This window comes from Mus caroli, unplaced genomic scaffold (assembly GCF_978045245.1).
Source record: "Mus caroli unplaced genomic scaffold, Mus_caroli_1 scaffold_13, whole genome shotgun sequence".
Lineage (NCBI taxonomy): Eukaryota > Metazoa > Chordata > Mammalia > Rodentia > Muridae > Mus > Mus caroli.
The window spans coordinates 72,739,214-72,755,236 of record NW_028227268.1 but is presented as its reverse complement, the minus strand read 5'-3'; the positions used below and the strand labels follow the sequence as shown (position 1 = coordinate 72,755,236).

Genomic DNA, 16,023 nt, shown 5'->3' with positions numbered 1-16,023 from the left:
AAATCAAATCCCAAGGCATCCAGAGCTACAGAAGACCCTTGTTGTACTGGCGGGAATGGGTCATTTAGTAACATTCTCTAGAAGTCACTCTCAGGATTTGGTTTCAATTGTCACAAAGCTTTCATAGCTGTCCCTAAATTCAATCCACATGTACCAAAGACTGTCAGAAAGCTTAGCAAATATATATATATATATATTTTTAAAGCTGCTTTGCCTTTAAAAACAATCCCCTTTTTGGGGTGGGGTGGAGGAGTGCCTAAGCGATAGGCAAGTAACTATATATCCCCAGTCTCTGGCTTCATTTTTCTTTTTTCAAACCAAAAGATAAAAGGATCTACTTTAAGCTGAGAATGGTTCTATACATTTTAATCCCTCACTCAGAAGGTATAAGCAGGTAGATCTTTTTTTTTTTTTTAGATTTATTTATTTATTTTATGTATATGAGTACACAATAGCTGTACAGATGGTTGTGAGCCATCATGTGGTTGCTGGGAATTGAACCCAGGACCTCTGGAAGAGCAGTCAGTGCTCTTACCCGCTGAGCCACCTCTCCAGCCCAGCAGGTAGTTGAGTTCCAAGATAGCCTGGTCTACATAGTGAGTTCAAGGACAGCCAAGATACCCTGTCTCATAAAAGCAAAAATAAAAGGATTGATCTACTTCAAACCTTTGGAGATGGAGGAGTGCTGGTATCTGATTTAGATTTTGAATCTTCTACCTCTTCAATAACATCATCAAGATCATCTTCAATATCAATCATGTCATCATCATGTCCATCATGAGCCTCAATAGCTGCAGTTCCAAGGACCAGTAGCAAACACAGTAACCACTTCCCTTCCATGATCTATCTGCAAAAAGAATGGAATGTGAAGCCAGGCAGCGGTGGTGCATGCCTGTAATCCCAGCATTTGGAAGGCACAGGATTTCTGAGTTAGAGGCCAGCCTGGTCTACAGAGAGTTCCAAGACAGCCAGGACTGCACAGAGAAACCCTGTCTCAAAAAACCAAAAAAAAAAAGAAAAAGAAAGAATGGAATGTGAAATGTGCTGTTTCCCATTTTTAATTCCATAAAACCACTAACCTTAGTCTGTTCCTTGTTAATCAGGGTTTCAAATCATAGAACAACAACAACAACAAAAAAATTATTTTCAACCTATACAAAAGGGAAAGTGAACCCTGGGAGATGAAGGATTTTCCTAGATTCAGTCACTTAAAAGCAACATTCAAAAGCATCTCTAACTATACCACATAAACAGAGTATTCTGGTGCATACCTATACTAGTACTTGGGTGGCTGAGACAGGAAACCCCTGAATTAAAGGCCTGTCTGAACTGTGAAGTGCTATCAAAAAATAATAAAATAAATTACACCAATACCCCCCTCAGGAAGCACAGGTAGGAGATCAGAAGTTCAGTGTTGTCTTTGGCTAGAGAGTAAATCTCGAAACCACAGGAAACACTGTTTATTTCTCTCACATACAGTGTCAAACAATACATAGACCAAGGGTATTTAATTAATTAGTTCCATTACACCTATTATGTGTGACCTCTTCCCAAGAGCTGTGAAAAGACAATTTTAAGGAGTCTTTCCTCCTACTGCTTGAGTCTCTGACTTAGGTTATCAGGTTGGTGGCAAGCACCTTTATGTATCAGCCATATCTCCTTAACCCCAACTGTTCAATAATGTCCAAAAGTTCTTTCACATCTAATTTACAGTGACTACTGATTAAAAAATTAAAATGAAATAACAAATGTAACAGTTCACTTTACATTAAAGACTCACTATGGACACTACTGATACTGTTCAGTTCTCAGGCATACACACATTTTTAAATTAGTATTCTAAGATTCCACAACAAAAACATTAAGCAGAGTACTAGCTACTTTAAATCTTCTAAGCACTTAATTCTCTTGTGTATAAAACTAGCCCATCATGAGTGACAGGTAGGGCCTCTTTCTAAGGATCACAGCTCTACTGAAATAAAAGCCGAGCTATATATAAGACACGCAAAGTGAGCTGGGAGTAGGTGAGGCTTGAGAAAGCAGAACCAAGAGACTTGTATAAACATGTCCTCAGCAAGGCAATCTTCTCTTTCTTACACAGTCACCCAGTCAACCCTGATCTTTGATTCTGTTACCAACATAAGGACACTTATTGACATTCTGTCCTCTCTGAAGTCACCCTGATTCTTTACTCTTCAACACTGTCATAAAAGCTTGTATCTGCAGCACCTGTACCTCCTCTGGCCAGCAATCAGACCTTTCCCTCAGGCTGCTCTGCTGAGTATTCTCCCCAAAACCCTCATTCACTTTAATCAAGTCACTTTCTACCTCTTTATACACATTCATGTTCATTATTCATTTCCTCTTTCTATTCTAACACACTACTAAAAAAACTTCCAAAAATGGAGAAATCCTGAGAAGTCCATACCCAGTCTTAGTTGTGTCTTACTCTTCCCCTAATCCTATGTTAATATGTTGATTTTCTTTTCAATAAACTACAAATGCTGTGAAAGAGAGAGAGAGAGCGCGAGAGAGAAAGCGAGAGTGAACGCTCGAAAGAGCCTGGCATGGTAGCATAACCTTTAATACCTGGGAAATAGAAACAAGTAACACCTACCTGGTATATAAGTCTGGGCTGATAAAAGCTTAAAAAAAAAAAAAAGTGAGATCCTACCTTAAACAAAATAAAAAACACCAAAATATACCCAAATGCCAAGTGTTTTCCTGTGAGTTTTTCTTGGTGGCTATCACTCACCTTTCACTCTGGCCACACTATTACTTTTACCTACTTGCTTTCTTTTCTTGAACACTTCTCACATTCTCAAAGTAATATAAGCCCACAATTTCTACCAAAACTCATCATGATATTGTTATAAACACAGCAAGAAGCCGGGCAGTGGTAGCGCACGCCTTTAATCCCAGCACTTGGGAGGCAGAGGCAGGTGGATTTCTGAGTTCGAGCCCAGCCTGGTCTACAGAGTGAGTTCCAGGACAGCAAGGGCTATACAGAGAAACTCTGTCTCGAAAAACCAAAAAACACAGCAAGATACAAAAGCTTATGAAGCTTTTAATAAAAATATAATCCAGATACAAAACACAATAGTAAATGTTCCCTTGTATACCATGAGTGGAATTATAAAATGACCTAAATGCTATGGAAAAGCAGCTACCATACAGCTAATCAACAACTTCACTCTGGTTGCACAACCAAAATAACTGAAAGCAGGTTTGCAGAGGTATTTGCACATGCATGTTCATCACTGTAACAACAGCTTAGTAAACAAGCCTATTACTGATACTACATACATTGAGGCAATGGTTCTCAACCTGTGCGTCACAACCACTTTGGGAAGGATTGAACAACCCCTTTTCCAGGGTTCACATAAGAGACATTCTGCCTATCAGTTACATTACGACTCCTAACAGCAGCACAATTACAGCTATGAAGTAGCAAGGAAAGTAATTTTATGGTTGGGGATCACCACATGAGAAACTGTATTCAAGGATTGCAGCATTAAAAAGGTTGAGAACATTTTTTTTTTTCTTGGTTTGGTTTGAGACAGGGTTTCTAATATTCTCCAGTAACAGGAAAGAACACTTCTAGAAACATCCAATTCTATGAGAATAGGATAATATTTAAGACAGACATGGCTTGTTAGCTAATGGAATATGGTATAGGAATCTAGTCACTTATTCTAAGGAAAAGCTGAGAACTATGACATCAGATCTTGCCAAAAATCAGTAACCTCAAAATCAGGCTCAGGAGCCAAGACTCCCCACTCCCCATACCTACCCTTAATGTTAACTCTACATTAGTTCAGTGTAAAGACACAGAATTTTACACTGACAAACACACACATGTTTTCTGGAAACAAGATCTGGTTATGTCCAGGGTGGCCCCAAACTTGCAGTTCTTTCCTGTCTTCCAAACACTGGGACTTCAGATGTGCACCACCATTCCTGGTCGGCTTTTCATATGCTTTTCTCCCCCGGCCAGTCAGGGTTTCTTTCTCTCTGTATCCCCAGCTGCCCTGGAACTTGAACAGGACTGCCTTGGCCTCCCAAGCACCACTGTCAGGCTCTTTACATATATCTAAATGTATACACTAGTCCCTTTTTTTTTTTTTGGTTTTTTTTGAGGCAGGGTTTCTCTGTGTAGCCCTGGCTGTCCTGGAACTCAGAAATCTGCCTGCCTCTGCCTCCTGAGTGCTGGGATTAAAGGGATGCACCACCACTCCCTGGCTCCACTTTTTTTTTGTTCACATCAAATCTTTTTTCTTTTTTTTTTCTTTTTAAAGATTTATTTATTTATTATATATAAATACACTGTAGCTGCCTTCAGACACACCAGAAGAGCTATTAGATCTCATTACGGGTGGTTGTGAGCCACCATGTGGTTGCTGGGATTTGAACTTCGGACCTTTAGAAGAGCAGTCGGGTGCTCTTACCCACTGAGCCATCTCACCAGCGCCAAATCTTTTTTCTTTTCTGTTTTTCAAGACAGAGTTTCACTGTTCACCTACCATTCAGCCAAATTAACTTTACATCTACAGTCTCCTAAGCAGACAGCACACCTTATGTTGTTTCCCATAGTTTCTAAAAATTGTCAGAAAGTAATCTATAACAAGTGGCTTAAGAACAACAAAGAAAAGTGGCAGTGCACATCCCAGAACTCAAAGCAGAAGCAGACTGAGTTGGAGGCCAGCTTGACCTACAAAGTTCCAAGACAGAAAGGGTTATTTAGAGACCCTGTCTCCAAAAAAAAAAGAAAGGAAGGAAAGGGGAAAAGAGAGAAGAGCAAGCATGCAAGCGGTTTTGTCTGTAATATTTATTGTGGGTAGGGCTGGGAGAGAACAACTTTCAACTTACTAGAGTCTGTTCTCTTTCCCTCTTCCCACCATGTGGGACTTGTGAAATGAACACAGGCTTGGCAGTAACCATTTTTACACAGTGAACTAGCTCCCCACCTATGCAATAAAGTGTTTAAAAAAAAATCGGGGGCTGGTGAGATGGCTCAGTGGGTAAGAGCACCCGACTGCTCTTCCGAAGGTCCAGAGTTCAAATCCCAGCAACCACATGGTGGCTCACAACCATCCGCAATGAGATCTGGCGCCCTCTTCTGGAGTGTCTGAAGACAGCTACAGTGTAACTTACATATAATAAATAAATAAATCTTAAAAAAAAAAATCAATCTTTAAAAAAAAAAAAAATTGGGGTCTGGAGAGATGGCTCAGTGGTCACTGACTGCACCGGGCGTGATGGCGCATGCCTTTAATCCCAGCACTTGGGAGGCAGAGGCAGGTGGATTTCTAAGTTCGAGGCCAGCCTGGTCTACAAAGTGAGTTCCAGGACAGCCGGGGCTATACAGAGAAACACTGTCTCGAAGAAAAAAAAAAAAAAAAAAAAAGAGCACTGACTGCTCTTCTCTGAAGGTCCTGAGTTCAAATCCCAGCAACCATATGGTGGCTCACAACCATCCATAATGAGATCTGATGCTTCTTCTGTGGTATCTGAAGTCAGCTACAGTGTATTTACATATATATAATAAATAAACAAATCTTAAAAAAAAAAATCAAGCAGCAGGGAACCTAGATTTGCAAGGCTCAAGGGGAAATCAATACAGAAATTATCTTACTTCTATATAGAAATACATTTCTTACAATTCTTTTCTATTTCTAAGGCAAGGAATCTGGCACTCCTATATACCATTTCTTCTGCTTCTGACATAATTTTATTTTCTGCTTACAAGATATATCACTTTCTGGATTTCTTTTTTTTTTTTTTTTTCGAGACAGGGTTTCTCTGTGTAGCCCTGGATGTCCTGGCACTCACTTTGTAGACACCAGGCTGGCCTCGAACTCAGAAATCCGCCTGCCTCTGCCTCCCAAGTGCTGGGATTAAAGGCGTGCGCCACCATGCCCGGCACTTTCTGGATTTCTTGAAGTTCATCATTTACTGTTTTTTCCTATTTGGCTTGAACTGTGTGGCTTGTACATGATAGTCACATAATCTACCAATGAGCTTAATCTTCAGTCCTGTCTACTATTCTTTAGGATCACCCTAACATGTCCTACACAGGATTTTGTCATTAAGTTTGTTGCCACAGACCCCTTTGAGCTAGGATGCAAATGCAAGGCTACATGGTTATCAGTTACAAATACAAACACAACTGTTGTCAGTATATATCCACTTTTTCTTTTCCTTTTTACCAAAATAAAGTTTTGGTGAACTACAAAACCAGACCCTTGTGTGTGTTATGCACCTCAAATCTTTGTCTTATGAAATTACAAATTACTGTAGTAATTAGAAATCAAAGCCATGTAACATAGAAATCTTAAGATCTGAGCCTACTACAAAGACAATTTCTTCCAAAAATGGCTTAAGTATATCACTAACCTGAATTTCACATGGCTTTGCCTTTAATGCAAACAATAAAGCCGACAGTGGAGGGGACGAGTAGATACATACTATATGACACAAGTACTGATTTATGATCCAGCTCTTTAAAAAAAAGCTGGTCAATCCCAAGACTCTTTCCTAGCAGTCACATAATCGGACACTACACAAATTCTGTGTTACAAAGGAGCCAAAGGGAAAAATGTATCTGGTGCCTAGCAGTGAGCCTGATTACACTAAAATGGTTTGCAATGGTCGGCACCTGTGATCACAGCACTCCAGAGACTAAGTAGAAAGATCAGGAGTAACAGAATGAACAAGGAAGGCCAACCTAGGCCACCTAAGGCCCTCTCTCGAAGAAATAAAACAAGGCCTGGCAAGATAGCTGGGCGAGTAAAGATGCTTTGCCACCAAGCCAAGTTTGATCCCCAGAACTTATATGATTGAGAGAACTGGCTCCTGCAAGTTGCCCTCATTCTCACCATACATGTACTATGACATGTACATGTGTCATCCCCTCCCTGAGTTTAAAAAAAAAAAAAGCCAACGCCAAAAAGGGAAAAATTCCAAAAATAAATTATAAATTATTCTTAGAACTAAACTACACACAAAATGGGTGTGGTCTGAATAGACTTTGAAGAGTAGACCCATGTAAAAGGCCTGGTTTGGGTCTTCCAGTTACCTCCCTAAGGGAGCTCAGCAGTCACTGATTACAAACTACCCTGTATTAATTACTTTTGCCACTTTTTAAGTGCCTGGGCTGTCTACATGATAGCTTAGCATTCAGCATTCTATTGCTGAACTTCATCCCTAGCCCTTGTTTTAGAGACAGAATCTTCATTTGGTAATCCAAGGTAGACTCAGACTTAAAGATACCCCACCTCCATCTCCAGGGACTAAATAAGTTCATGTACTGCTATATCATGAAAAGAGCATTTTCCAGTTCTGTTATACATATAACTACTTCAAAACTTTAAGTTTTTTGGTTTTGTTTTTAATGTATTACTGAATCATGAGCTCAAGGCCAGCAAGTTCCAAGTCATCCAGGGAGTCACAGTAAAACTGGCTAAAAGAAAAAAAGATAGCCTGGTAAGAAAGCTCTCAGTGGACAAATAAAGACACTCACTGCTAAGACTGACATCTGAGTTCATTCCCTGGAGCCCACATAATAGAAAGAACTCCTGCATCCACCCATACCATACACACCTATACACACAATAGTAAAACCCTAATTTTTTTATGAATTATCTGCATGCACGTTTCTGCACATCGGGCAGCCCCAGAACCTGTGAAAAGTAAGGCGATATCAGATTCCCTGGAACTGCTGCTACAATCCACTATATGGGTTCTGGATACAGAACACAGGCCCTCTCTAGCCCCAGTATATTAAATTTAAGATGAAATTTAAGCTTAATGAAGTTTAGTCTTTCCCAATCTAGAAGGGTTTGAAGGACTGGAAAAGACATGATGTATTCCAGAAAATTCCTAACCACTTAGTAGCAAACCTGAGGCCAATGCCAGACCCTTATCTTTTTTTTTAATATTTATTTATTTTATGTATATGGGTACACTGTAGCTGACTGGATGGTTGTGAGCCTTCATGTGGTCATTGGGAATTGAATTTTTAGGAACTCTGCTCACTCTGGTCAATTCTGCTTGCTCAGTCCCTGATTGCTCCGGCCCAAAGATTTATTTATCATTATACATAAGTACACTGTAGCTGTCCTCAGACATGCCAGAAGAGGACGTAAGATCTCACTAAGGGCATATTTTTATGAGCCACCATGTGGTTGCTGGGATTTGAACTCTGTAACTTTGGAAGAGCAGTCAGTAGTGCTCTTACCCACTGAGCCATCTCGCAAGCACTAGACCCTTATGTTAAACAAGGTGGATGCTACCTGAGGTCAACCTCTGGCCTCAATGCACACACCTGGGCAGCCAATCATATGAATGTGTACACACCCATATACATACCCTAAACTTGATGTGGGTATGTATCAATGGTGTAATCTTTGTCTAGCACATGAAAGCCCTAGATTTGCTCTCCAATAATCAAATGATCATCCGCCTGCAATCAAACACAAAGCATAGACAAATACAAAGCCAACAAAATACATTATTTGCATGAAGACTTTGGCATGCTTCCCAACTTACCAAAGACAAAGAGGCCTAGTTTTCAGGGCCAAAGGTATCTTCAAGACCACCTACCTAACGCACTCATACTTCAGTGCAATACACCCAGCTTTTAGAAGGGTGAATTATCTTAAATCCTAGAAGTGGAAAGTTGAGATTTTATTATTTCACAGTGCTGTGATCAAAATCAGAACCTCCTGAAGGTGAACAGAGCCCTGCCTGTGAGTTGCATCGTCAGTGTTCAGCTGCAGGTTTTCTATTTGGAAACCTCAATTCCTTATTATCAAGACAGCTCAGTGGTGAACAGTAACCTGTCCTATCAGGGAGAACTGTTGTAGTTTCTCCAGCTTCTGGGGGACCTTGGTCAGCCCATCTACATCCAGTTCTCCCTCCTCCAGACTACAGACCTGTATAACTACTGCCCAATGCTTATACTCTTTTTAAAGATAAATTATTTTTTAAATTTCTTATGCATAGTGTTCATTTGCCTGCATGTAGGCCTACATACCATGTATGTGCATAGTGCCACAAGGCTAGAAGAGGGCATCAAATCCTCTGGCTCTAGAGTTACAGATGGTTGTGAGTTAACATGTTGGTGCTAGGAACTAAAGACAGGTCTAAGACCACCCAGTACTGTTAACCACTTAGTCATGCCCCCCACCCCCACCATCGAAGATTTTATTTGGTTTTACAGACATGTAACCCAATACTAATAGAGGCAGAAGCAGAATTATCACAAGCTTGAGGCCAGTTCTACACTATGAATTCCAGATCAGCCAAGGCTACATAGTATAATCCTGTTTCAAAACTCAAACAAAAAGAAACCTCAACTCTAATTTCTTTCATTTATGAAAATCATAGAAATAGTAAAATGATCTAATATTCTTAGTTATTCTAATATAAATACTAAGTAATTTTTGAAATAGCATGGAAACTTTAAAATGTGATTCCTATGTAAACTATACATTCCTTCCATTCATTTCAGCATACTATTGGTGTGAGTCTATGTTAAGGCTTGTGTATACAAAGGACAGACCTGATGTCTTCCTCCATCTCCCTTCACCTTATTTTTTGACACAGGGTTTGAGAGAACCTAAAGCCTATGAGCTTTAGCATCACATTGTCTCCAGTCCCCAGCACTGAATGCTGACAATATAAACTCAGATCTTAATGCTTGCACAAGAGGGTAGGCACATCACCATCTAAGCCATCTCCTCAGCCCTCATTTGACATTTTCTATTAAAAATTTTTGGTCTTGGTCTTAAAAAATTTAGGTCTTGGCAGGTAATACTTTAGGTGGCCTAAAAGACCCCATATAAACTCTAGGAGTTTCTATCACTATTTATATATTCTGCCCAAGAGCATAGACAGAAATATGTTTATAAACACATATTCAAATCACGATTTCTGGTTAGCTACTTAATAATGTGGGTCAATTGCTAATCTCTGGGCCTGAGTTTTTTCTCTAAACCAACACTAACTTCTGCTCTAGAACGGCTGACTAGGTTAAACATACATGAACTGCTTATGAGGAGACCTGTTTTACAGCATGCGCTCAATGTGACTGTTTACAGTTACTAGATATCACTACTATTTCTACTTGTTGATTTTTAATGAATTCTACGGTAAGTACTCTAAACTTTATTTTGGGGGAAATATACACTTAGTTGTATTTATTATTTTGTGGGTGTACACATGTGGAAGTCAGAGGGTGACATCCAGGAGTCAGTGCTTTCCTTACACCAAGTGGCACCCAGCAATAGAACTCTAGCTTGGCAGCAAGTGCCCTGACTCTCTTATCATCTTTCCACTATTTGTGTGTGTGTGTGTGTGTGTGTGTGTGTGTGCGCGCGCGCGCTTGTGTGTGCCTTCAGATTTTACTACTACTTACACCTTGTCAAATACTTAAAACATGGGCTAGAGAGATGGCTCAGAAATTAAAAGTGCTTACTGTTCTTGCAGAGGATCTGATACCCACATTAAGTGGCTTACAATCCTTTACAAGTGCCTTTAACTCTAGCTCTGGGGGATTCTGTACTCATGTGTACATACACATAGAAATGCATGATTAGAGGCCAGAGAGAATGCATACAGGGTAAAGGCACTTGTCAAGAAGCCTAACAGTTGAGTCCAATCCCTGATACCCATACTAAAAAAAACAATTCCAGAAACATCACACCAACTTCCATACAAGTTCAAATGCCATGGCACATGCTTGCACAAACAAAAAATAAAGTATCTTCTGAGAATTACATTTAATGGGGAAAAATACAACTTTACATGTTTAAAACATGTTTACATGTTTTTAAAAAGTCTGCATGATTACATACTCCTGAAGTCCTAGTCACTTGGGAGGCTGAATTTGGATGATTTAGTGAACCCAGAAATTCAAGATCACCTTGCAGTCAGGAGATAGTTAAGTAGTGGTGTTTTCCTAATTGCTAAGTTCAAGGCTTTAGAGTCCATCCTCAGTATTTGGGGGATGAGGTAGGATAACAAAGACAGAACAACATCCTGGGAAACAGTGTGATCAGTGACCTGCTCTATAAATGAGACCTATACCTTACTCACATGTCATATTTGGGGGTTTCTGCTTCATGTGCTGGGAATGGAACACTGGGTCTAGGCAAGAATTATATACCACCTTCTTGGATTTGTTTTCATTGACAGAAACATAGGAGTAATTTGTTGGTTTGTTTGGTTTTTTGTTTTGTTTTGTTTTGTTTTGTTTTTTGATACAGGGTTTCTCTGTATAGCCCTGGCTATCCTGGAACTCACTCTGTAGACCAGGGTGGTCTTGAAGTCAGGGATAAATCTGCCTCTGCTTCCCTCAGGCTGAGACCAAAGGTGAGCCACCACCACACCACCCAGCTAGTAAGTGATTTTTTTTTTTTTAAGAAACTTTTTCCTATTAATTCACTTTAAGATGTGAATACGCAGGATTGAGAGATGGCTCAGTGATTAAGAGTTGAATTCCAGCCGGGCATGGTGGTGCACGCCTTTAATCCCAGCACTTGGGAGGCAGAGGCAGGCGGATTTCTGAGTTCGAGGCCAGCCTGGTCTACAAAGTGAGCTCCAGGACAGCCAGAGCTATAAAGAGAAACCCTGTCTCGAAAAACCAAGAGTTGAATTCCCAGTTGGGCAACTTACAACTGTCTGTAATTCCAACTCCATATGATATGATGCCCTTTACTGGCCCCCATGAATAATATATTGCATATATATTCATACCAACATACACATAAATGTTTTTAAATATATATATATGTACACACACACATACACACACACAAATATATACATATATATACATATATATGTATATATATATAAAAGATTTATTTATTTCATGTATATGAGTACACTGTCCTCAGACACACCAGAAGAGGGCATCGGATCTCATTAGAGATGACTGTGAGCCACCATGTGGTTCCTGGGAATTGAACTCAGGACCTCTGGAAGAGCAGCCAGTGCCCCCAACCGATGAAATATCTCTCCAGCCCTAAATAAATCTTAAAAAGATTTTTTTTTAAAGACAAGAATACCACAATATGCCGGGCGTGGTGGCGCACGCCTTTAATCCCAGCACTCGGGAGGCAGAGGCAGACGGATTTCTGAGTTCGAGGCCAGCCTGGTCTACAAAGTGAGTGCCAGGACAGCCAGGGCTACACAGAGAAACCCTGTCTCGAAAAAACCAAAAAAAAAAAGAATACCACAATATAAAAATTGTCTAGATTCCTAAAAAAGAAAGAAAGAAAGAAAGATAGATAGATAGATTGATTTCAGGGCTGAAGACATAGTTGCTGCTCTTCCAGGATCCAGGTTTGATTCCCAGCACCAATTTGATGGCTCTCACACACATGGTACACAGACATACATGCAGGCAAAACACACACAGAAAATTAAATAAGCCTAAAAATTCTTACCTAGCACGTGTAGCAATAACAAAGCATTGAACAAGCACTTTCCTAATGAATTTTACAGTAAGCTATAAAGACTACAACTATCTTTGGCACTTTAATTACTTCTTAGGACTTTTTATGAGCTACCAATACTATTTGTCCATTTGCTTACACTTTCCCAGTTTCTTAGTATCTGCCCTCTCAAAGGTAAAGCAAGTAGCTAGCACACTCATTCCCATTTTTTCTTTCTTTCTTTCAATCCCATTTTTAAAGGATAGGAAGCAAAGTTATCATGCTGGACAGCCTTCTGCAGTTATGCTTACCAACTGCCACTCTACTCCCTCAAAGTTCTCTTACAGGGCAAGTGACCTCTGCAGGACAAGGATGCAAGGTGTGTTGTCAAGATGCACATGCCTTGTGGCTTTTGAAAGATTAAGGAGTTAATTGCACTGTTGAGTTAAGATAGCAAGGAGGTGACACCCATTCACAGACAGCTCAGTAAACTCCTATTGTGGATGGCTCACTACTATATACAGTTCTTCAGGGCCTGGCTCACCTGTAGTGTACCCTGCCTGGCCTGTAAGCTTAATTACAGCATAAGTACACCATGAGAATTGATTCTGTTCATGCCCTTTCAAAGGTTACTGGAAAATATACAAAGATTTTTAAGGTAACCCAATTTTCCCCCTTTAAAGGGATAGGAGGGCAAATTATTTTTTAAAAAAAACTGGCAGGATCTTCCATTTCTGAAGGGTAAAGAGACTGTAGCTCAACTTTGTCAAGCTTTTAGTATTCAGTTCGGTTTAACTTCACACAACTAGCAATACAATCACTAGTGTCATGACCAGCGGTTAATACACAGTGTCATCAATGTGTCCTCAGGTCCTGGCACACAGGCCTTCAATATAAACATTAGTGTATCAGTGTAATGACCAAGGCATTCGGATTTCAAGAAGCCAGTGCGATTCCTACCCACTGAACCTTTACTACACAGCCAATTTCTCATTCCCATTCCCTCGGAATTCAATACAAGGCCATCAGTCATTCTGTCTACTCCTGGGGAATGAGTCCTAAAGTAGAAAAAAAAAATCTCCCAAATTCTCACTCCCCCGATTAATTGCAGTTAGGTGCTTGAAGCAGGACTTTTAACCTTAACTAAGAAACCCAAACGGTCTAGTGCTCAGTTACAATCCCAACTGGATGACTAGAACTACCTGTATGACCTTGGGCCAGTCATTTCAAACTTCTAGGCCTCAGTTTCCTCCCCTCACTAACTGAACTTTCGCTTGTATTTCCTGCTCTTAAGGTCCTGTGAACACCCACACTGGATTACTATCTATCCACCACCGAATAGGCAGGTGCTTTAATAGTTAAGCCTTAAGTTTCTCAAGCGGTACTCGTTCTAGTACATTCTACTCCCTCATCAGGATGCTATGGTCCAGTCTTCCCTTTGGGTAAGTTATTTTCTAATCTGTAACGCTTATCTCTGGATTTACTTCACCTTTCCCTGCTATTTGGGCTACCTACTAGGCCGAATTCTAATACCACACCTGTACCGGATTACTCAGTCCACCTCTGGGTGGGCCTGGCCAGGGCCTAAGAAAGCTCTAGAAGCAAAGCCGTAGGAAGTTGTTAGCTTTCTCAGAGGTCAAGGGAAACCCCAGGACACCTGCCACGCCTCCCGACCCCGGCGGCGCTGCCCAGGCTAGCCTCTCTAACCCGGCCGCTCTCCTCAGTGCCCTGCGCGTCCGCCGGGGCCTGCGCCATTCGAAAGCCCGCCCGACCCCTCAGCCGTCGAGACTACAGCCACGCCCGACCCCCTCCGCCGCGGCGCCGCTCACCCAGTCCCCCAAGGCTCGTCCCAGGCCTGAGGTCCCCGCACACGCTTCCCGTCTCACCTCGAGCCTCCCGGGGACCACTGGCGGCTCCCTCACCTTCTCCCACCCGCACACCCGGCCCCGTGCTGCAGTGGAGACAGCGGCAGAGGCGGCCCGACCGTCACGTGCCGCAGAACTAAGAGGCCTCGGCTACTGCCGCCGCGCGAGCGAGCCCCACCGCACGAAGCCCAACCTCGCGTCCACCCCTCGTTCCTGAGTGGCTACAACGAACGTCAGATCCCGCCCCTTTGCGCAAGATCTGAGAATTTATTGGTAGATATGGCCATCGCTCGAAGCTCCTTCCCATACGCCCCCTAGGGCTATTCTTCGTGGAGCGTTGTGATTGGTCAAGAGCGAGGCAGGAAGTGGTTGCTGATTGGGTATGAAGGAAGAAGGCGGGCCGTCACCAAACGGGCGGGCGCGCGCCGCGGAGGGCGGACGGATCTGGCATGCGTTCTCGCGTGGGTCGCCCTAGTCCCTCAGGGCCGGTGTGTTGGTGGACATCCAGAAGACGACTTTCCGACCCATTGAGTTAGGAACCCTGTCCCAACCCCGCCTGGGACCTATGGCCTTCATCACAAATGGTGAGAGGTCGGGCGGTGTGCTTGCTCAGTGAGTGAAATCCCTCTGGGTAGCAGACACCGCCTTTTCCTGCGGAGTCATCGCCCTGAGCCCAGGAGCCTGAGACCTCTTTACCTAACAAAACACTACCTAGATTCACAATCATGTAACATGAAGTCACCTTTCCATGTGCCCGTGCTGTTTCCTGATTTTAGTCGTTAAAATCAGACATACTTTAGCGACAGAGGTGAGGAAAAGGGTGATGCCATGTGCAAATTTAAAATAGCCATTTCCTAACCCACTCGTTTTTCAATATGCTGATAACGCTGTAAGATTGAAGTGGCTAAGGATTTGGCTAGATCCTTGAGAATCCTGATCGCCTCGGGTTGTATTTGGTGACCCAAAGCTTTGAATAATGTGGAAAGAAACAGCAGGTTTTTCTACATGTGAAAGGAGCTTTGTTCCTGCCACCCCAAGAGAAAGGCAGTAAGGATTTGATGTTTGGGTCAATTTAGTAACCGCCAATTCTCACTCCCTAATTTTAAAAAAGAGAATTTGCTTTCCTTATTTGCCTTATAAAGAGCATGTTCAAAATGAAAATTTGAAGCCAGCTTGGCACAGGCAGTACACATAATTTAAAAAAAAAAAATCTAAATTTATTTAGGTTGAGTTCTGGCTTGTGTTACCCAAGATGGCCTTAAATTTAAGAAAGCCAAAAAATCGACTTCTGCAGAGAGATGTTAAAATATGTCAGTCCTAAAGGAGTAGAGGAATTGGGGCAGAACTTTTCTGTCTAAACTGACAAAGACTTGGACTGGACCTCATAGATACGCAAATTTTCTGTAGGTGGAGTTGGAAGGAAGTTCTTGAGATGAGAAAATTGTACAGAAGAGCAGGAAAGTGACTCTCGGGTATTTGGGGGATCCATATACTAAAAATGTTTTGGGAGCAATGGAGATGGCTCAGCAGGTAAGGACACTTGCCACCAAACCTGATGGCCTGAATTTAATTCCCATAACTCAACGTGGTGAAAGAAGAGATTGAATTGTACTCTGACCTCTCTACAAATTCACATACATACATTAATAAGTGTGAAATTTTAATAAAAATGAGGACATGATGGCTCCAAACTAAACAGTCCACAAAGAGACATG

At 41.6% G+C, this 16,023-nt stretch overlaps 1 protein-coding gene across 2 annotated transcripts in view; it reads right to left on the bottom strand.

Annotated features, from left to right (window-relative positions):
- The window catches only part of Canx (calnexin), a 31,676-nt gene extending 17,181 nt beyond the window's left edge, over positions 1–14,495 (bottom strand). The window contains exons 1-2 of one of the 2 annotated variants that reach the window (XM_021176851.2): positions 14,330–14,495; positions 667–847 (exon numbers count right to left, since the gene is read on the bottom strand). In XM_021176851.2, the coding sequence (XP_021032510.1) occupies positions 667–840 (174 nt within the window). In that variant the 5' untranslated portion in view covers positions 841–847; positions 14,330–14,495. Of the gene's footprint in view, positions 1–666; positions 848–14,272; positions 14,292–14,329 lie in introns of those variants that run through there. The other variant, XM_021176852.3, reaches the window with a different exon arrangement.
- Positions 14,496–16,023: the final 1,528 nt, after the last annotated feature.